The sequence below is a fragment of the Lonchura striata genome, chromosome 12, assembly GCF_046129695.1.
Source record: "Lonchura striata isolate bLonStr1 chromosome 12, bLonStr1.mat, whole genome shotgun sequence".
Taxonomy (NCBI): Eukaryota; Metazoa; Chordata; class Aves; order Passeriformes; family Estrildidae; genus Lonchura; species Lonchura striata.
The window spans coordinates 21,638,322-21,659,758 of record NC_134614.1 but is presented as its reverse complement, the minus strand read 5'-3'; the positions used below and the strand labels follow the sequence as shown (position 1 = coordinate 21,659,758).

General features: G+C 44.1%; 1 protein-coding gene across 8 annotated transcripts in view; it reads right to left on the bottom strand.

Moving 5' to 3' along the window:
* Positions 1–21,437, bottom strand: part of CHL1 (cell adhesion molecule L1 like) — a 140,044-nt gene that overhangs the window by 34,027 nt on the left and 84,580 nt on the right. For 7 of the 8 annotated variants that reach the window (XM_077786188.1, XM_031505903.2, XM_077786189.1 and 4 more), the window contains 7 exons: positions 21,084–21,189; positions 19,251–19,441; positions 10,615–10,737; positions 9,564–9,734; positions 7,139–7,186; positions 5,165–5,285; positions 1,971–2,155 (listed from right to left, as the gene is read on the bottom strand). In XM_077786188.1, the coding sequence (XP_077642314.1) occupies positions 1,971–2,155; positions 5,165–5,285; positions 7,139–7,186; positions 9,564–9,734; positions 10,615–10,737; positions 19,251–19,441; positions 21,084–21,189 (945 nt within the window). The remainder of the gene's footprint in view (positions 1–1,970; positions 2,156–5,164; positions 5,286–7,138; positions 7,187–9,563; positions 9,735–10,614; positions 10,738–19,250; positions 19,442–21,083; positions 21,190–21,437) is intronic. The other variant, XM_077786193.1, reaches the window with a different exon arrangement.

Below are 21,437 nucleotides of genomic sequence, written 5' to 3'. Positions count from 1 at the left end.
AGGATGGGGTGTTGGTTTGAGGTCCTCAACTACCAGAAAGTAGAACAGAAAACATGGCACAGTGACAGAAAAATCTTGATTTACCCCCCAGCACACCACTGAGGATGGCTGGAGGTTAAAAAAAAAGATAATTTTTCTTCCATGTTTAATTTTCTTCTCCCTGCGTTCATCCTGTGAGAGGAACCTGTCAGGTGTGAGGAGCCCAACAGCAGCACGAGCTCCCTGAAGCCTCCTGAAATTAATGCTCAGGATGTGCCCTTGTGTGTGCTCACAGGAGCTGCTGCAGGAATGATGAACGTGTCCCTCTCTGATTAACGGCAGCGACATTTGCTGCTCAGGAATTGCAGAAGACAGCAAGCTTTGGGCTCAGGTTTACCTTGATACCTTGGATGTGAGGTGACTCCTAATAGGAAGAATCCCTGCTGCTAAAGGAGCCACCTTTAGTTACACACATGGAAAATGGATTTAATAGCAATTGGAAAAAAGATTTTTTTACGTTGCAATGGCTGGAGTGGGATTTTTTCCTGCTTTTTCACTTTTTCTAAGTTCTTGTTTATTAATAAGCAGGAATAACAATTTGCCAGGAAGTTTTCCTTCCTCTGAAAACTGTGGGAGGAGAAGGTCAATATTCTAAACTGCAAAATTAATGCTATTTCTCTGGTATTTTAGTTTTTGCAGCTCCTGCAATTTCTTTGAAGGAAATTGATTTTCGCAGACGAGAAAATCATAGCCAGATTGTTAAAATATTCTGCTACAGCAGAGAGGCTCCAAACCATCTGGAAGGATTTCTAGGAGTCAGCACTTCCCCTCCACCACAGCTGAGAACTTGCCATGCCTCTGCCACACTCCCAGCAAGGGACAAGGTTGGGTTCAGGGAATGGAGAGGACTCAGCAGCCACTGGGAGAAAATACTTTACTTTCCTCAGCTGCTGAGCAAACACAGAGCAGGGAGCCCAAAGTGCTTTTCTCCCATCAGAAATGTGGTGTCCACAGAGGGATGAGGAGCCCTGATGGAAATGAAGCACTTGGAAGGTTCTACCAGGATAAAACTGCCAGGGATTTATTTTTTTTTTTAAGTGCAGAGCGGAGGTTGGAGAATTTTTCATCAGGCAAATGTTTTCAGCAAGTTTTCCAGCTGGGCCGCAGGATTCTCAGTTTGGAGCTATTTATGGGCAGGGAAAGTGGCAGGGGGAGTTCTTGGCTCTGCAATGATTCCCCAGAGCTCTGCTGGCTCCTGGGAAAGGGCATCTCCACCTGATGCACACCTGGGGGTTTGGGCAGGAGGAGAAGGGAAAGAGAAGCCTTGGGTGAGGTGACAAAAAGGATCACATTTCCATTTTTTTAACTGCTAAAAAAACAGTAGAAAGCACCTCTTTTACTTTGTTTCACAGGTTTTATGACACTTTTCAGGGATTCCAGAAAACACTCCCAGATCAGGTTGTGCCTATACAAAAATCAGAGCAAAGGAACAGGTGAAGGAGGCAAGGAGTGGCACCTTGTCTGCTCATTGAATTTTCACAGCCCTCCCTAAAAGCCCACTTTTGGTGGAAAACAAAGAAAGGGATTTGAGCTAAATGACCCTCTGATCCAGCCCAGTGTAGCCATTTTCACAGTTTTTAAGAGCCAAAAGAATAATAAGATCTTTCTTCTGACCTTCAGCTTAGTACAAGACATTTCATCAACATCTGTGCTTGACTCCCTCCCATCTTTAGAGTATTGAACCTGCTCACATATTTATATTGTTCCCTGCTTTTTTAAGGCCTTCATGGTTCAGGGGGAAAAAGCCAAAAAGCATTATTTACATTTTTGTTGCTGTTGTTTTGGACTTTAGTTTACTAATTTAATTTGTGTAAGCCTTCCCAAATCCAATTGGTGGAGTTTCTTGAATCATATTCACAAAGAGCCTCCTTCACTTCCCTTTTCCCACGTTTTAGTCCCCAAACAAATATTTTAGTAAAGAGTATGAGCACCTTCCACACGCACGTGGAACTCGTGCCTGGCCCTGCCCATGGGGTTGCTGGCTGTGCACTGGTACGTCCCCTCATCAGCTGCTGTCACTTGGTCAATCTTCAGCATCTTCCCAAAATTCTCTGTCTCTGGCTCATCCTTGGGCATGTTTCCCGTGACCTTGACCCAGCTGAGATGAGGAGTTGGGCTGAGAACAAAGGAAAAAATAAAGAAGATTTTGAGTTGAATGCAAGAAGCTGCTGTGATGCTTCACGTGGCAGAGCTGCTGTTCACACCCAGGGTTTGGGAGGTGCTTTTGGAGCATTTTGAGCTTTTAAAGCTTTGAAAATCTGGGGCTACCTAAAGGTTATGCTATACAGCTGCTCTGCTGCTCCTGGTTCTGCACTACCCCTGTGAGTGAGATTTCCACCAGGGCAAAGCTGCATTCCTTGGATGTGCCTTGGCATGGACAGCGGGGATGCGGCTGGAGCTCATTCCCTCCCCAAAAAGGCACCTGGGGACAGCCAGGAGGGCCAGCCTCCATTGCAGTGCCACTTGGGAGGTGGCTGAGATGCTCTTCACACCGCTAGAAAGAGCCAGAGGTGACAGAGAGCTGGGGACAGACGTGTTGGTGGCCCTGACACCGCGCAGGACACGCGGCCGCCGCGCCAGAGCCGCCTCCTCCCGTGCCCATCTGTCCCCGTGGCTCCACGCCCAGGCAGGGGACACAAAACCCCAGGTGCCCAACAATTCTGGTATTCCACCAGCTCTGCAAATATCCCATTATCCCCTCCCAGATCCTACTCTTGTCCCAAAGCCAGCCCCGAGGCCATGCCCTCCCGCCACAGCCACTGCACAGGGTATAAATCTTTAAAAAAATGACAGGCTGGAAATGTCCCTAATTCCCTATTTTGCAGTCTGGTGCCCCTGATCTGAGTTCCTTGAAATCCACTTCCATGGTCTGTGGACATTTGGCAGGATGGATTGGCAGAGATGTAGGCAAAGCTGAATGCTTTTCTGCTAAAAATAGGAATTTTAACAAAGAAAAAGAATGTTTATTCTAAAAGTTGCATTTTTGAAGGATTTCAATGAAGAGATGTGCTTGGTGATAAGACAAAAAACTACTTTGTGTTCTTTCAAAAGTGATTGCTTAAAAAAAAAACCCTTTTTGTTCAAAAAATTAATATTTTAAAGAGTTTTCTGGGAATTTTTGAGTGAAGCAAAAATATTTCTTTCTTTTTACCTTTTTCTGAAGGGAGAGAAAGACTTTTCTGGCTTTCCCTTCTTGTATCTGATATTCATGCTTGCACATCGAAATTCATATTTGAGTATTCCCAAGGTGATTTTCCTATTAAAACCCCTTGAAAACCCTCTGAAATCAGAGTTGTGGCTTTGGGGAGGTTTGTGGGCTGGCAGATTCGCTTGGTGGGGAGTGAATTAGACAAGGAAATGTTGCAAGAGGGAAGCAAAACTCACTGCAGATACCTGGAGCGAATCCAACAGAGACAAGTAATTCACCTCCTTTCAGGAATGCCAACTCAACTCCGTGCCAGCTTCCACCAGCAATGCCCTTTCAAGCCCATATGGAAAAACAAAATGCCCTAAACATGTGCAGGCAGATAAATATCCTGACTTTGGAATTTTATGGAGGGAATATAATTGCAGAGCCTTTAATAGGAATTATCTCGGTGTCTGCAGAGTCTGCAGCTCCACGGCCAGCACGAGGGGCTGGTGATTCCAAGCTCTGCTCTGCACAAAGCTCTGTCCCAGCCAAACCAGAAGGGGCTCTGCTTTCCCTGGGGATTTAGTGGGTGCACAGATTCTGTTTCTCTGGTGGCAGCTCGACTTTTGCAGTGACAGGCACATGGGACAGACTGGGGAACTGGAAGAGCAAAGCAGGGCTCGTGGCTGAGTGAGCTGGAGCAGCAACCCTGAGACAAGAATTACCTTTCATAGGTCCTACTATAATACATTTTCATAGTTCTATTTATCTAAAATATTTAGTCTCTTTTACAAAAGCACCTTTTATAACTTATTTCTAGTTCCATATCTCTCTCAATAATGTCTGTCTTATTCTAAAATATTTTTAAATCAGCATTTCTTATCTCAAAATTTGTATACAAATACATGGTATATGAACTTTTTGTCAACAAATTCAACAAACTTTTGTCAACAAACCTTTTCTCTACAAATTCATTTCCCATAAAAATTGTCCTTATTTCTCATCATAAAGCAGCTATTTTAACCCTTCCCTGTATTATCCTTTTACCACCTGAAGGGATTCAGCAAGATAGAGAGAGATTATTTAAAACATCTTGGAGTGACAGGACAAAGGGGAATGGCTTCAAACTGAGAGAAGGTTTGGAGGGGATTTAGAAGGTTTTTTAGGAAAAAACTCCTCCCTGTGAGGGTGGGCAGGCCTGGCACAGGGTGCCCAGAGAAGCTGGGGCTGCCCCTGCATCGCTGGAAGTGCCCAAGGTTTGAGGTTTGCCCTTTGCTGCTGGATTGATCAGGATCACACTAATACAGCTGATACTGGTTCACTCTATTCCTACACAGCCATGGATTTGCTCCTCAGTATCCTGTCCTTTGTGAGGACACCGTGGAATGAAGATCCTTTATGGAAACTCTGGGTGCTGGGGAATGGATACCAAAACCAGCCAGGGTCACATTCACACCCGAGCCAGCACCTCCTGCTGTGACTGAGATTGATGATTTCCCCTCAATGGCCCAACTTTCCTTAAAGGATGTCTTGTGTAACATCACTCAGGAGCTTTGTTTTATAAAATAAACTGAGATCTTGCACCTGGAAAATCTTAAATTTTGAGCACTGAAGGAAAACTGAATTGGCAAAACCAGAAAAAAAAAACAAACAACCAAACATTATGGGTTGTGAACAAAAGCATTGAAGCCGATGCTGATATTATTTAGTTTCTTGACATCTCAAAAGTAGCACTACTGAAAAAAATTCAATTTTTTTAATAGAAAAAAAAAAAAAAATCCATACTTACCACCCTGTGGTTTTAATTACTTGTTTACAAGCTACAGCAATAACTAACACACTACTGTTGCCTGCACTCTGTGCTGCTTTACAAGTACAGCAAGCTCTGCACAGGAGTTGCATTTAAAACTGTTGCATAATTTGTAATATCCCTTTTTTTTTGCTCATTTGTCCCTCCAAAGGTGGTTAAGTTTGTGCAGCAGTTCCATTACTCACAGCCCTTCAGCAATACACTCGAGGAGCAGGACACCTCCCTTGATGACAGTGACTGATGAGCTACTGCCAGCAGATTCAGGAGGGATCAGCAGTTTGGGCTTCCTTTCCTTGATAAAATTTGCTGCAAGATAAAATAAAACAGAAGTGAAGTGAGAAATCTCAGATATTCTTCAATAATGCCACAAACATCACTGCTGCCAGAAGGTTTCTGGCAGCCATTTGTGTGCTTTCTTTTTTGTTTATCCACTCTGAGACTAATCCAGGAGCCCTTATTTCCCCTGATAACAGCCAGAAGGGAGGTACAGAGATATCAACAGGCAGCAATGCTGGGAAACTCCTTTTCCTACAGTTTTATATCCAGTTTTCCAAGCGCTGGCCCTTCCTATCACCCCTCAGACAGCCAGATCCTCTCAATTCCTGATCTTTAGGTTCACTTCTCCTTTCTTAGCTCCTTTCTCCTGCACTGGCTCCATCACCTTGTAAACCTCAGGTGAATCCTCACTTTTCCTGACTTGAGCATCCCACAGAATTGTCCCTCTTGTTTTTTTCCAGTTATTAAATCTACAGTAATGGAGATACAATTTGTAAGGAAGACTATAAAAATAATAAAACAAGATTGACCTGCATTTGATTCCAACAGCCCATTTGTTCCAGCCTGCCAAACAAGGGTTTTAGGATGAAAAATGCAGGGTTCAGTGGCTGCCCAGTTATCACTATCATAACAATTAGCACACTAATGAATCAGTCCCCAAATGGTGCTACTTCTTTAAAAAAATAGCCAGTTACGGATGATTTGGTAAAAGACCACATAGATCTCCTGAAGCATTTTCTCATTTTTAATTTTAATTTCCCCTTGCTTTGCATCTCTGCAGATCTGTGTCACAAGTGCTCGGAGCTGCAGCAGGACACGTTGGTGCCTCTGGACACGCTCACACATTTCCCATCTGCCCTCCACCTCCTGCTGCCAAAGGCTGCCAGGGCCCCTTCCCAGCACGAGTTCAGACATCCCTGGGAGGGAAAAAATGCTTCTGGAGTGACAGCCACGGTGCACCAGCCCTGCCTGTGCTGCTCCCAGGGCTCAGCACCACGGGCAAAGTCAGGGAGCGATGAGTGCTCTGAGTTATCCATCCCAAAGCACTCCAGGATAACAGGATAACCTCCTTTTCAGAAACCTCAGTGCTTGTCCGGCAAAAAAAAAAAAAAATCCCCTAGAGGAGGTTAAAATTGGGCATTAAAAAAAAAAAAAAGGGCTCTTAAAAGGCATAGAAATGAAGAGTGAAGAGCTACAGAGTCAAAATTTCATAGATTTGAAACAAAAGGAAGCAGGTGGAGAATTGCAGGAATAGGCACCTGCTGCCTTCAGGATATTTTCAGGATCTGCTCCACAGAGAGGGGCAGGCAAAGCAGTGGGAGATGGGAATGCACAGGATGAGAAGGGCTGTTCTGAAGTGTCACCTCTGCTGGTGACACACAGGGCACCACAGAGACACAGCCACCTCCCATCTACAGCGAGGTGATGGGGACAGCCAACACAGGGACCCAAACTCCATAAATCCACCCTGAGCTCATCCTGCAGCAATGCAGCCCCCCAGGGTGACGCCTGGGACATGGATTCATGGTGTCAAACCTTGCCTGTCTCATCTCTGAGTTCTCTTCACTGCCAGAAAAAAGATTTGGAGCATCCAGCTCTGGCTCCTGCTCTGAATTGATAACACGGGAAACCCAGGACATCAATCTCCTCACTTCCACTCCCTTACAAAGCTCCTTTCTCGAGTAAAAAAACTGCCTTTTTCATTAAAAACCCTGCAGATTGCTCTCAGAAACTACAAGATGAGCCAATTGTGCTCCCCGGACTGCTTAAATACATCCCATCACATTCAAGAGGCTTTTGTGATGTGTTTTTGAGCAGCTCCCATTTCACCTCAGCTGGTGGAGTCTCAGTTCAAAGGCTAAAAACAGATGTGTTCAACTCACCCTTGGTAACAGCAGCGTTAGGTGAGCCTGAGTCATTAGCATGCTTTACTGAAATAAATAAAAATGACAACCAAACAAACATGCAGGGTTGAGACAGAATCAAAAGAAACCATAAATCAACCAAAACAAAATCATGCCACTCCCCACCCCCCAATTTCTGTCCCAGAAGAAAGAAAGAATGAAAAATATAAAAGAATGCAACAGATGAGCAACAAAGTTTTGAAAATACAATGAAAATGCTCCAAAAATTTGTGTTATTCTGAAAAATACTTCATGGGTGTTATAATCAGCATTTCATCCTTGCTATCTATAATAATAAAAATCACTAAGTATCCACAAAGAGAAATGTTATAAAATGTTATCCATTCTCTTGATTCTTATTGCTTATTTTTGTTCTGTTTATTTTTAATGCAGTCCCACACCAGGCCCTTGGCACAGAGTGAAGTGGGCCATGTCCAGCCGAGTGTACAGAACCCGTTCAGTTCATGCCTCTCATCTTTTCCTGGCCCAAGTCCTGTGGCTTTGATGACAAGATGGACACACTGAAGTGGGTTTTTGGGCCACTTCCAGGGCTACCAGCAGCCAAAACCCATCTCGTTTTTCTCTAATCTCTGTGTGCATGTGTGGGGGACTGAACCCATTTGAAAAGCCATGGAGAGCAACATTTAATTTGGATGTTTTTCTCACAATTATTACTCCAAGATACAGTCTAAGCAAGCATTAAACACACAATGCCGCTATTAATCCTTTATCTTTTGATCCCAACAAGAAAACTCTCAAAAATCACATATTAAAAATGAGGGTTTCATTCATGAACACAAAATTCTGCTTGGCTTTCTGGGCTTTGTAGGCCCAAAAGAACAAAGATTTTAACAAACAACTGAAACCTTACATTCCCCACACATAATTTCATCGAGGAACTGGAAACACCTCTTGTGTTTCTGATGCTCCAGGCTGCCTGGAAAAACCTGGAAAACATCATCCTTCAACCTCACTGCTGAGGCTGGACCAATGCAGGCCTTGCCCAGGGAAGAGGCAGCCACAAAGTTCTCAAAACCCAGCCAAGTCCCATTGCTGGGGGACCTGCTGGACTCAAGAGCAGCAGATTTCCCTCATGCATCCTTGGCTTTCACTGTGGGGACAGCAGGAGGAAGGACAGGGCACTTTTGGGGTCTGACAGTGACGCCTCAGGACTTCAACTTTTCTATTTTTCAGATCCTGTACTGCTTTAGTTCTATTCATCATATTCAGTGTCAGCTTCTGTCTTCACATTTTGGGCAGACACAACAATTCCTCTCCAGGCCTGGGAATCGAGGACACCTCACTGCCTCAGGCCAGAGAGATGGAAACAACAGCGAAGCTGGGGGGCAAATCTAGGGTAAATTGCTTCATTAGCTGAAGCTGTAATTGGAGGATTAATCCCTGATATGTAAGTGGACCAAACCTATAATTGTCTGAAACACTCATGATTGTCCAGCTTGGGTGTGGCTTCTGACTGCCCAAGGTGTGCCTTTAATAAATACCCATTTTATTCTCTCAATCTTGTCCAGCCTCTGTTCTAGGCAGCCATCCCAAGGCAGCAGTTCCTGGTGACCTGTTGGAGTCCAGCACATCCCTCTGGCTGCCCTGGCTGGCTCCAGACCCTGGCAGGGGCTCAGAGACCTTGGCACGAACTCAAAAACACCTGTGGCTTTGATTTTAGCCCGTGGAAAAAGCTGCCAACTCTGTGTGAAGAATTACAAGCCACAAGGGTTTGAGTAGTGTAATAGGTGAACTGACACAGGTGAAAAAAGTAGAATTTTGGAGTTTTTAGGATGTGATTCAGGGGTATAAGATGGAGGGATTTGGGCGTGTCCTGACCTTCTTTTTCTTGTCCTCCATGTCTTGGTGTGATGGTGACACTTTTCTCTTGGTTTAAGGTAGAGACACACCGTCTGACATAGGTGATAGTTATTGGCACATTATTGTAAATATAATAAACGTAATTTTGGATATAAAATGTAGACGCTGCCCAGCAGGGCAGGCAAACTGCCATGGCTTCTTTACTAGATGGACCTCAGCAGGTCAGAGAAAGAATGTTATAGATTTGAAAATTCAACCTTAAGCATTCCAGACTTCTTCTTTGGCTGCACAGGCTGGGGAACAAGGACTTTTACACTCTTGGGGTCAGCCCAGCATTGAGACCCCAACAGTGACCCAGATGGGACAGGAGAAACTGATGCCATGGGATGGCTGCCTAGAACACAGGCTAGAGCAAGAAGCTTTTCTCAATGGAATTTAGCCCCAGGAATGAGGTTAATAATGCAGGAAATAAACTCAGCAAGGTGCCCTTTGTTGAGAGAGCCAGGGCACACACATCTGCACGCCCTGCTGCCTGGGGAGCTCAGAAAGCAGCAGCAAAGCAGGAGCTCAGCCCCACACTCACAGCGGGAAACCTTCAGCGTCATCGGCATCTTCTGCACGATGGTCCTGAGCCTCGGGAAGGCTGCAAAGCAGCAGTAGTCACTCCTGCTGTCACTCTCCTCCACGTTGGCAAAGTAGAGATCTCCCTTCAGGCTCATGGAGACCCTCTCATCCTGTGGGATGTGCTGCAAATCTGGCAAGGAAAAGGAATTGTGAGGTTGGGAACAACACAGGGGCTGTTTCACCAAATGTTCTGCTCATGTGCTTCCTTCCAGATACAGAGAATGAAACTCTGAAGCAAGAGAGGCAGAAAATCCAGCAGAACATATGGGTTATTTAATCAATATTCAGTATACAAGAGATTAAAAATATTTAATTATATCTATATCTATCTATATCTATATCTATATCTAATCTATATCTATATCTATCTATATCTATATCTATATCTATATCTATATCTATATCTATATCTAATCTAAATCTATATCTATATCATAATCTATATCTATATCTATATAATCTATATCTATATCTATCTAATAATTTATACCTATATAACTGGTAAGGAAAACTTGATAATTAAAAACAGAGTTATTTTGCTTCCCTGAAAGCCAGAAATTCCTGCAGAAACCAAATGCTGCAGACTAACAGCACAGAAACCCACCAGGAGCTAATTATATAAACCTGATGGATTATTTTTCCCTTAGTATCATCAATCAATCATCAATTTATGGAAAGAGGAAAACTGTGATGATAATATATTGACACGTGATATCCTCTCTCCTTTAAATGCAGGACTCTTCATCACTGACAGACTCAGCAATATATAAATTATTTGGTATCATATTTAATGAGATGCTGTGTCAATGCACTCAAATATTTAACTTTGGATCATGTCAAACCAGATCTCCACCCTCAATTTTTAAAATTTGTTCTTCAATATTCCGATATTTCTCCCAAGCACTTGCACAATTATAATTCCTGTCCATGGCAAATCTGCAATGAAGCTGCTCTGAAAGACAAATACTTTGAGCCCCCTTGTATGAATTGTGCAAAAACCATTTACTCACCAATATTCATCCAGTAAATATGCAAAGGGGGGATGCCTTTTGGGGGGTTGCAGTGCAGGATCACAGAATCCCCATGCTCCACATCCAGAGGCTCAATTTTTTCTTTGGGGAATTTTGGTACACCTGCACAAAGAAGCAAAGATGTTTCCTCTATTATTGGTACCTTTTGAAATTTTGCCTTTTGCTTTCCCCTTGATACAGTTTTAATAAATTATTTACTTTTACTTCGTCCTTTGCATTCTCTATCTTTAATACTGATTTTAATTTACACAGAGGCAAAGAATAATGTTGAGTTTTACTCAGAGTAGGAAATCCCTGCATTCTGCAACACTCAGAATAGGAATCCCTTCATTCACAAATTTCTTGGAGCATCCTATCCAAAGCCAGGCACTGAATGGGGATGTTTAACACTTGTTTGTGATGTCCTGTGCTTTGCTTTGGCTTTATTTTAACACAATTCTTTTCAAACACTTCCTTTAGCTCCTTTGTGCTGTCTGGAAGGGACCACTCAAGGCCAAAGGGTCCCTAAGGACAAGCCTGGCACCAAGGGCTGTGCACTGGTGGGGCCCCAGCTGCTCCCAGTGATGCCTCAGGTTTGAGCTTTTATATTTTCAGATTCTGTGCTGCTTTAGTGTGTGAGTCTGGGATTTATATCAGGGAATGCTGAGCTCTGTGCACAGAGCAGGGAGACAAAACAATTCCTGCTCCAGCTGGGCACCAAGGACAAATGATCCAAACCTCAGCCCAGGAGCACAAACACCGTGGGCTGGAGAGAGAAAAACCAGCAGGATGGGACTGATGGGCTGGAGCTGGAATGGGACAATGAACTCCAAGGTGCCAATGGAGCAGAACTGATCCCAGGGAGAGCCCCCGGGAGCGCTCGTGCATTTTGGGACCATTTTGGGTCATTTGGGTTCATTTTGGGACCATTTTGGTTCATTTGGGTGCAGCCCTGGCTGGGCTCTGGTGCTGCCCAAGGTGGATCCATGAGGAGATCCTTTAATAAATCCCTGCTTTATTCTGTGACTCTGCCCAGCCTCTGCTCTAGGGAAGGCATCAGTAAGAGATCAGAAACCAGCCTGGGAGTGTGGAATGTTCTGGAAGCCTTGAATAAAACATGTTCCTAAGGACTCACTGCAAGTCCCTGCAGGTGAGGACAGACATCAGGCTCCTGCCTGGAGCTGTCCCAGCTCTCCTCCAGCTCCAGGATCAGAGGAAGGCTGGTGTGAAGCCTCTGTTGCCTCCTCAGGCATGGAAGATGAGCCTGGATTCCTGCAGGCTCGGGGTGCAGGGATAGGCTTGGCACAAAGCTCACGGGGCTGTACCAGGGCTGCTCTAGCTGGGCTTAAATACAGGATAAATGGTTAATGGATCAATGTTTCATCACCCACGGCACCTGATGCCAGCATTTTGTTCAAAGCCTGATCCGTGCTTGGCACACCTGGGGAAATTTGGATGCCCAAAATGCCACTGGAGCTGATGTGGGAAATGGGAGTAGAGCTGGGCTGGAGCCCACCCCAGACCAAAGGAGGCTCAGCTTGGAGATGATCCCAGAGAAAGCAGCCTGTAAGATGGAACCACTCCTTGAAGGAACTGAGCTAAGGCAGTTTCAGGGCTGACGTCGCCTCCTGCTTTCATTTCAGGCAAGTTCAAACTGGCCAAAGTTTCACTTCACACCAGCATCAACCAGCAAAATGAGCAGCAATTAAACAGCAAAGGATGGAGAACGTCCTGGCTGTGCAGAGTCAAGCTGGCACAGCCAACGTCACCTCCCTGGTGTCCACACCATGACAGGGAGCTCTGAGAGCAGCTCCACATCTTGAGACATCAGGGGTCCAGCAGGGAATTTGCAACATCCCAGGGGAGGAGACAGAGGAAAGGAGAGGGGGAGAAATGTAGGGACAGGACTCTGAGGACACTTCACACATCTCAGGATTAGTAAACATGAAAAGAAGCAATCACTCCAGTGCTGACTGCCTGAATGCAGACTCTGCAGAGATTTTATCTCCAGGAGGGTTATTAATAGGTTGGGAATTCTTAGGAGAGGCAAAATGCAGCTAATGAGCATCACCCACTCTGTAGGTGAAATTTCAGGTGAAAAAAAAAAAGAGCTGCCTATTCATATCCAGTACCTTCAGTAACCTGCACTCTTCAAGCCCTGGGAAATACATCTGCTGACTGCAGAGGTGGAATATTTTCCAGCAGGAAAAAGCCAATTCCTTGATCTAAAGCTTATTTATTCCCCAAAGCACGTCGCTCACAACAAAACTTGAAATAAGCTGGATCAGGGAAGGATAAAGGGATTTCTGACCAAACCAATGCGATCAGCAAATGGACTAATATGGGGTCACTTATTTAGGACATTGGAACCCCTTGTTCAAACCCATTTTTTGCCTCATTTAGCAGAACTCAATCTGGGTTTCTGATATCCCAGCTGGGTGCCATAACCACTGGGCTCCTCAGTGAATTTCTGTGGCCAGTAATTACAGAATTATACAGAAATTTACTGAGTCCCACCAGGAGACAGTGACAAGTCACAGTCCTGGTGTCATGAGCTGGCAGCACAGATATCCATCTCCAATGTGGGGGGCAGATGTTGGCAGCTGGACTTCACTGGGGGAAGCAGCAATTTGACCCCAAATGTCCTCCACCTCCAACAAGTACTTGCACCACAGGTGATCAGGGCATTTGGGTCCTTCCATGCTGGCTTTTGTTGATTAGTTAACCATGAAAAGCATTGAAAAGCTTTGATTTTCATCCTCATAATGGATGAATTTGTCTGGTTTAATCCTTGAAGCTTTGCAAGAGATGAAAACTCATGATAAATTCCTGAGCCAAACCCTCTGACAAGCATAATTTTTTTGCTGGGGTCCCACTGGTCTCAAAGACTAGGAAAAATACTTGCTTCTGAATTCAGATTTATTCAAAATAAAAAGCTCCTGTCGCATTAGAATTTGCCTTTTGCACATCAGTCTTCAGGACATCTATGCAGGCAATATTTTGGATATTTTTGCAGGGCTCCTATGCCCTAATTAGAGGACATTCCAGAATCAATCACCACTGATTTGTGGTTGATCACAGAAACTATCATAGCTGAGTTCAACTCCATAGCATTGCACAAAATAAATTGTGCCATGGAAGTGTTTGATATTGTACAGAGTTCTCAGTGCAGCACATGGCCACTGAAAAACTCAGCTGGTGTTTCTGCAGATATAGCAGTGACACTGTTCCATCAAAATTCCATGGAATCCCCCACACAGGGATGTGATGGGAGGGGATCCAGCACAGCTCTGAGTGCTGCTTCCCAAATACCCAGAGCAGAGGGATTTAGTGACTCTGAGAAAGCCCCAGGAGGGCTCTGACCACACACAAATCATGGGGTGTGAGTGGGACAGTCACAGGGAAGATGGAAACCTGCACTTCCAACTCCAGCTATGGAGAATCTCCTAAAATCCTCAAATACCTCTTCAAAATACTCCTGGGAAAGGCTTCGCTGACCAAGGGTTTATTTCTTGGCAAGGCTGCACTCCAAACCAGAACTGAAGTGCTCTGACAGAGTGTGAACCATGGAAACAGAAGATTATCAGTGGCCAAGTCATTTGTGCAAGGAGCCAGGATCTGTTTAGTCCCTGGGGTGACTCAAAGTTCAGTGACTGAGCTGTGCTTGAGACCAGGCTGAAGCACCAAATTTGGGGGGGCTGGCAAAAAATCCAGAAAGGGGCCAGAGTCTCTCCTCCTCATCCCTTCAGAAAATGCAGCTTCTCAACCTAAAGCAAACAGGAGAGAGACCAATAGGGTGCAACAGAAAGGCTTAATTTGAGTTTAGCAGAAATAGAGATTCAGAGATACAGCAAGCAGAGCTGGGAACTCCAGTCCCCAGAATTGCTCCAGATTTACTCAGAGATCCATTTAGGACATCTTGTCCTACAGCTCAGTTTTTGTATTGCTGCTATTACAGTGACTTCACACTGAAACTGTATCAATTATGGTAATTTATTCCAGTTTATGTGAGAATGGAGCCCATTGCATCAGGTATTTTGTATGTTTTGGGGTCAAAGTGTTGAGAAACTGAAGAACGGAAAAACATTTCTGCAGGTAACATGTCCTTGGGATCCCTGTGTCTTGTTTCTACCAGTATCAGGTGTAAAATGGGAGTGAATTCAGGATGATAAATCAGCAATTAGCAAATACATTGTGAAATTATTGTAGAAAAGCATCACTGTAACCCAGGTCTGGTTTTATAACCTTCCCTGTGGATTCTACCAAAGACATCCTGGGATAAAGGAGAGTTTAGCCTGATCCATCATGGGTAGTCTCATATTTTTCCCTGCAAATAAACCCTTAAAGTATGTAACAGTGAGGCAAAGCAGGAATAGTCAAGAAATTTCTATAACTTCAAAATTTCCAGCTCCTTAGTCACTTAAATTAGCATCTAATTAGGATTTTTCATACAGATCTGTATCTTGTACAGCAAACAGCCCAACATTTTAAGGAATCTGAACCATGACTTTCAGTCCCTGATGTTGAGCTGCACTGAGTGAAGCTTGGGAAGTTTCCAGAGCTCATCTCCGTGCCTCAATTGATATTCTGATCCATGGAGCAGGAGCAGTAGTTAAATCTGTAATTTCCATTGCAGCCTTTCAACTGTTTATGAGATGGGACCCTGCTTGTTTATGGATTTTTTAATTGCTGCCTTAAATTGAAAAAGTTAGCAAAGCCTTGGTGTCAGGAAGAGCATGGCTGGGAGTCCTCTCACACCTGAAGATGTGGAATGCAATCAGTGACAGGTTTTTTCTGTGTCAGTCTCTGGTATCCTTTTTAAAATGATGGCCACAGGCAAGAATCAGTGTGCCCAATGATTTAGGTGGCCACAGGTGAAGGTCACTGGCTTAGGAAGCAAGAGAGTTACATTTCATCCCCATCACCTGCAAAGTCTCAGTGAATTGCTCTCTTTTGTTTTATCTTCCATAAAGGCTACACCGAAGCCTTCACAAATCTGAGACCTCCTACTCAGCTCAGTATCTTTTACTGATTTCAGGATATTCACACCTGAGTGTTGGAATATTAACTCAGGTCTGGCTTTCTTCGGGAATTCTTGCACTAACATCACATCAGAGCACAGCCTGCCACGGGAAAATTTTACATGCAGCCAATTTTTCCATCCTCAGGTCTCTGGTCTTTTGGAGCAGCAGCTTTAGAAATACCAAGCATAAATCTTAACTCAGTCTGCCGTGAAGAGTCTTTTACAGCACAGTTAATTAAAGAAGTTTAAACTGTACTTCTTCTCCTTCCTCTGGCATTGGGCCTGCTCACCAATTCAAGCAGCAGATTCCCGAAATGCTGGAGGAGGGGAGCTGAAGTCTGTGTTCTCACCATTTAAATTCATTTTCATGCTGAATGTATCTTGTAACAATCTGGCCTTTGTTAGTGCTGCAAACACATCGAGATCCTCAGAGCCCATTCTTCCTCCTCTCCTTAATGTCATCCTACATAGGGGAGGTGGGGTATTTTCATTGTGTAGGTGAGATTTAATGATCATTTCTGCTGACATTTCTATTGCTTCCCTGGAATGACTACTGTGAGTAAACACTCTTTTGTTCTCCTTTTCAGCAGCAGCCTTGCAGACCCAGCATTCTGCTTCTGCAGTGGAAATGTAATTTATGAAAGAACCTGTCCTGCTCTGCCTCACTGGGGTTTTCTTCCCTTCCCTGGCACGGTGACTTTGCCAAGGAGCTTTACATCTGACTTGAATACAGCTGGCACAGCTCTGCCACCTCTGCATCATCATCATGAATGCACGGAGTGATCTCACATGTACCAGTCTGTGCTCCAAAACCTGGGGGTGAATAGAGGTGATTTATCCCCAGCCCTGCCGTGGCAGGCTCTGATTTGCAGCAGATCCGTGCACCAGCAGCTCTTTCACTGGGGCACAGTTGTAGAGCACTTTAGAAAATCAAAGGTGCTTCTACTCCTCTCTGAATCCTGATTTAATTTGCAGCTTTTACACTGCACCAGTAAATGAAAGAACTGATGGCAGAAGAGTTCTAATAACAGCAAATGTGCTTCAAAAGATGTGTGAGTTGGGTAAATCCCTCTAATACATTATCTGTAGCATGTCTTTTTCTTGCTGGGTTTAGGAATTTGCATATATTAGCACTAAAATTCCTCTTGCTTTTGATAACAGCCATGTTTGTAACCTCTCCATAAATTCATTGCCATCCACTCCCAATGTATTTAATATCTACTTAAGCTACTCTAGACTTCTTCATTAAAAGCAAAAAAAGTCCTCTCTGAATACAGATCCAATAATCCCAAGTACAGACATCAACTCCTTGTTTCCCATCTTTTTTAGTTCAGTAGCAATGGAGTATCACAACATTCTGCTGCTGGAGGTGCAAACATGACACTGGGCACTTTAACTCCTCTCACATGTAATGAGTTTGAGAAATTTTGCTGAAGAGAGGTTGTATTAACCCCACTGCCCTGGCCAGACTCCAAAGTGAAAAACCATGTCCTGTCTGGAGTTAAACTGCATCACTCCTGTCCCTGCCTGAAACTCCAGCTGCCATCAGCTGCCCTGTCCTACCTGTGGAGCCTGAGGTTCAACAAACCTCAGCTTACTGTTCCAAAGCTTTCCCCAATTCTCCTCTGCTCTGGAAAACTCTTCCCAAAAACAGCTGCAAGGTGGTGGAGACTAAACCACAGAACAACACCTGGAATGCTGCTAATTCCTCACCCATCACCAAGCTCTGGCATCAGGGATTACTGTGCAGCACATTGCAACATAAAATAGATTTCCCAATGGAAAAGAAATTCATAAATCTGGATGGAAGGAAATAAAGTGTGTCATTTATGAGGAGCACTCATAAAATACATTTACATGGTATCCTCAGCAGCTGCCTCCCAGGAACCCCCCCAGCCCTTGCAATGTCTTGTTTTCCATGTGCCCACAGCACCACGACTCTCCCAGCCCTGGCTATGGCTGGAATGTTTCTCAGGATTATTTCCTGTGCTGAAGACAGGACAAAAATGTTTATTCATGTTTCTCATAGCCCATTTCCTCTGCACTGATCTGCCAGAAGTGTTTTTTGTACAAAAGCAGCCACCTCCTGTCACTGTGGGGCTGAGAAGGCTGTGGATGCATCCCCTGACACATGGATTCCACCTGAGCACGGAGCTGTCAGATATTTCATAACAAAATATTGTAGGAGCTTGGAAATGCAGGATCTAATCTGAAAAAATCCACTGCACTGCTGCTTTTCTCCATTCCTGCCACTGAACTGATGCCTCAGGTTTTAGCATTTATATTTTTCAGGTTCTGTTCTGCTTTAGTGTGTGGGTCTGGGATTTATATCAGGGGATGGTGAGCTCTGCACAGAGCAGGGACACAAAATAATTCCTGCTCCAGCTGGGCACCAAGGACAAATGATCCAAACCTCAGCCCAGGAGCACAAACAGCTTGGGCTGGAGAGAGAAAAACAAGCAGGATGGGACTGATGGGCTGGAGCTGGAATGGGACAATGAACTCCAAGGTGCCAATGGAGCAGAACTGATCCCAGGGAGAGCCCCGGGAGCGCTCGTGCATTTTGGGACCATTTTGGTTCATCTTGGGTTCATTTTGGGACCATTTTGGTTCATTTGGGTGCAGCCCTGGCTGGGCTCTGGTGCTGCCCAAGGTGGATCCATGGAGGAGATCCTTGAATAAATCCCTGCTTTATTCTGTGACTCTGCCCAGCCTCTGCTCTACGGCAGCCTGCACAAGGCATCAGAACTGCATCATAAAACCTGCTTCAGGTTCTCACCCTGCTCCATCATGGAGCTCGACGAGTTCCTTGTCCTTTCTACTCCCTCTAGGAAGATTCTGCTTCTGATTTTCCTCTTCTCATTTCGTATGTTACAATCCTGAATTTAGAACCAAAATGCGTGCTCATATTCCAAACTACAGGTGATTAAATGGATTGGTACAAAGCAGCTGTTTCAGCTTTGGGACACAGGTGAATGCTGAACATGGCTGGGCTGGGTTAAGGGTTGGACTCAATGATTTTTAAGAGCTTTTTGCCAACCTTAATGATCCTTTGATTCTATCCATAAATTTCATGCCACTTCTACAAACCTGGTCCTTAATCCCTCATTTCCCCCTCTGCCCTTCCTCCGTGCTAATAGTGGAAGCACAAATTCCTAGGATCAGTAATTTTCCCTGTTTTATTTTTAAGCTTGTTTTCCATTTAGTTGCAGGGCTTTATTCTTCTCCCCATCAGTATTTATCCCAATCCCTGAATGCTGCTGACATCAGATTAATGAACTCACAGCTGATCAAATCACTTCCCCTGGAGTTTTCAAACATTTGCATCCGTTGCTATTTTGCAGTAATAACCTGTGGGAGTTGATAGTTCAGTGGTCTGAAATCCTGCATCCAGATTTGGTTTCTGTCCTCAAAACCAGGAATTAAATTAAATTATTCCAAGAAGAAAATACCACTTTCTTCTTTGAATGTTCACTGAATAACAAACAATTCGTGTTTTGCCATGCATCACCTTAGCGAGCTGCTTCTTTCCCATTAATTTTGAGGAAAGATAGTTCTTATTTAAATAATAATAGTAATAACTACAAATTCAAACCAAAAATAAAGCTCTTACTTGGAACAATCAGCTCAATTTCCTCTGACATGGCAGTTCCCAGCACGTTGGAGGCAAAGCAGCGATATTTCCCTTGGAAATTGTTGATGATTCCTCGGTTTTGGATCACAAAAGTTCCAGAGTTGTTAGATGTAACTATCCTCGGGTCAGATGATAAATTAAAGGGTTTTCCATCCTTAGTCCAGTTAAAGCTGGAAAGGAAAAGAAATGTTACAGTGGGCAGGCCTCAGGACAGCATTTTGGTATAAATGAGGGGTAATTATCAGGCCAAGAGGGTTATTTAGCAAATAAAAGTTAAATATATATTTATGTATATTTTTAATTTATATATTTATTTTAATTTATTTATTAAAGTTATATATATTTATGCATATAATTTTAATTTATATATTTAACAAAATAAAAGGAAAAAACTGGATGTAAGAGGAGAGAGCTGAATGGCAGAGCGACCACTGCGCTCCTCTGCCTCGTGCTGCCCCTCGGGCACATCCCTCTTTCCAAACTCTCTGCTTTTCTTGCCTGTGACATGGGACAAGAGCCCAGGGCTGGGAGCAGGGGCAGGGACAGAGCACCTGCAGCTCTGCAAAGCCTGTGGAATTGCTGATTCGGAATGGAAAAGATCCACAAGAGCTTTTCCCGCCCTCCACCATGGCTGAATCAGAAGAAACTGAGGTGATTCCATTGAGGTTCTCCTTGCCATAGATCCATTTGTAGTTTTGATGCTGCTGGGGGCTGATTTTGATAAATGCTGTGCCTGCAATTCTCAGATGGATTGAAATTTGCCTAAATTGATTTAAAATCAGACAGCTGGGAATTACAGTGTATCATCAATTCAGTGGCAGATGTACCTTTCTTTTTGGTTTTAAGAGAATAAATAATTAACAACAAAACAGTTGTTTTGGTACTTCACTGGTCTTGGCAAAACTGCCTTGCTCCATGATGGGAGGAATATGGGATCCCCTTGCTTAACAGGCACTACCACATCATTGAAATACATCAGGAAACTTTTCATTGATGCACTGACAAACAGTGAACAAAGGGAATTTGTTATCATGCTACAAATCCCCATTCAGAGCTCAATTAAAAATTACCAAATTGCCTTGATCTAAATAAAAGAATGTCTTTTAAAGTTTAAATTGTATTACAAAGAAAGGAGAAGGGAAGGATTAAAGGGAAAAAAATTACATTCAAACCAGCTATTCATTTAGCCCAAACACCATTCAGTGGTGAAAGCCTCTGGAGGAGTTTTTACTGTGTTATTATTACACTCTTGTTAATCACATTTTCATTAAAAATCTTTGTCTTTTCCACACTGGTGTAAAATGCACAGAGCTTATCTTTGGATATTTCTCTGAAGAACTCCTGTGTCTATCTCTACCATCACCACAGCCCTGCTGATGTTAGGTACAGACAAGATATCTGATAAAATGCAAATGTGGTGTTTGAATACACAGTTTAATGTGTTTGGGATTTTTAGGGTTGCTGTGGAAGAGGCAGAGGAACAGCTGGGAACTTTGATTACCATGACACTGCCCATCTTTTGCAGCACAACTCAGACAAGAATTTATTTTCTTTTTTAAACCACGGGGTTTTTGGCACGTGCCAGAGAAATGAAACATCCCCCAGCAAGGAAAACCATGTTGATACCTATTCACAGGGTGAGGGGAAGTGATGGAGCAACAAAAGCTGAATGGCCTGAATGGAAAGCCAAACCTTAACCCCACTGAGGATGATGAGCAGGATTTTGTGCAGCAGCTCCAGACAGACACAACAATGCCTGGCAAAGGTTAAAAGCAAGCTCAGCTTCTGTTTGCTTCTCCAGGCAGTACTCACGTGGGCTGGGGGTTTCCTCTGGCTTCACATTTAATGGTGAAGTCCTCGTCAAAAGGGTAGGCAACCTGGGTGTGGGATTGCTCCGTGATGGTTGGAAGCTGGGAAACTGAGCACAAAGTGGAATTGGGTTAAAACAACATTCCAGCCAAACTGGGCTCCCCTTGAGTGGAGAGACAATGGCAGGATTGCATTATTCCTGCAGAGAGTGAGGCTCACCTTGGGAAAAAGATGAACATCTCCTCCCTGGCACTCACAATACCCTCTGGCCACTGCCACTGCCTCCGTGGCCACAGAAAGGCCTGGCAGAGGGACAGTGCCCACCCTCATTCCCCTCCAAACCCACCCGGGCAGAGG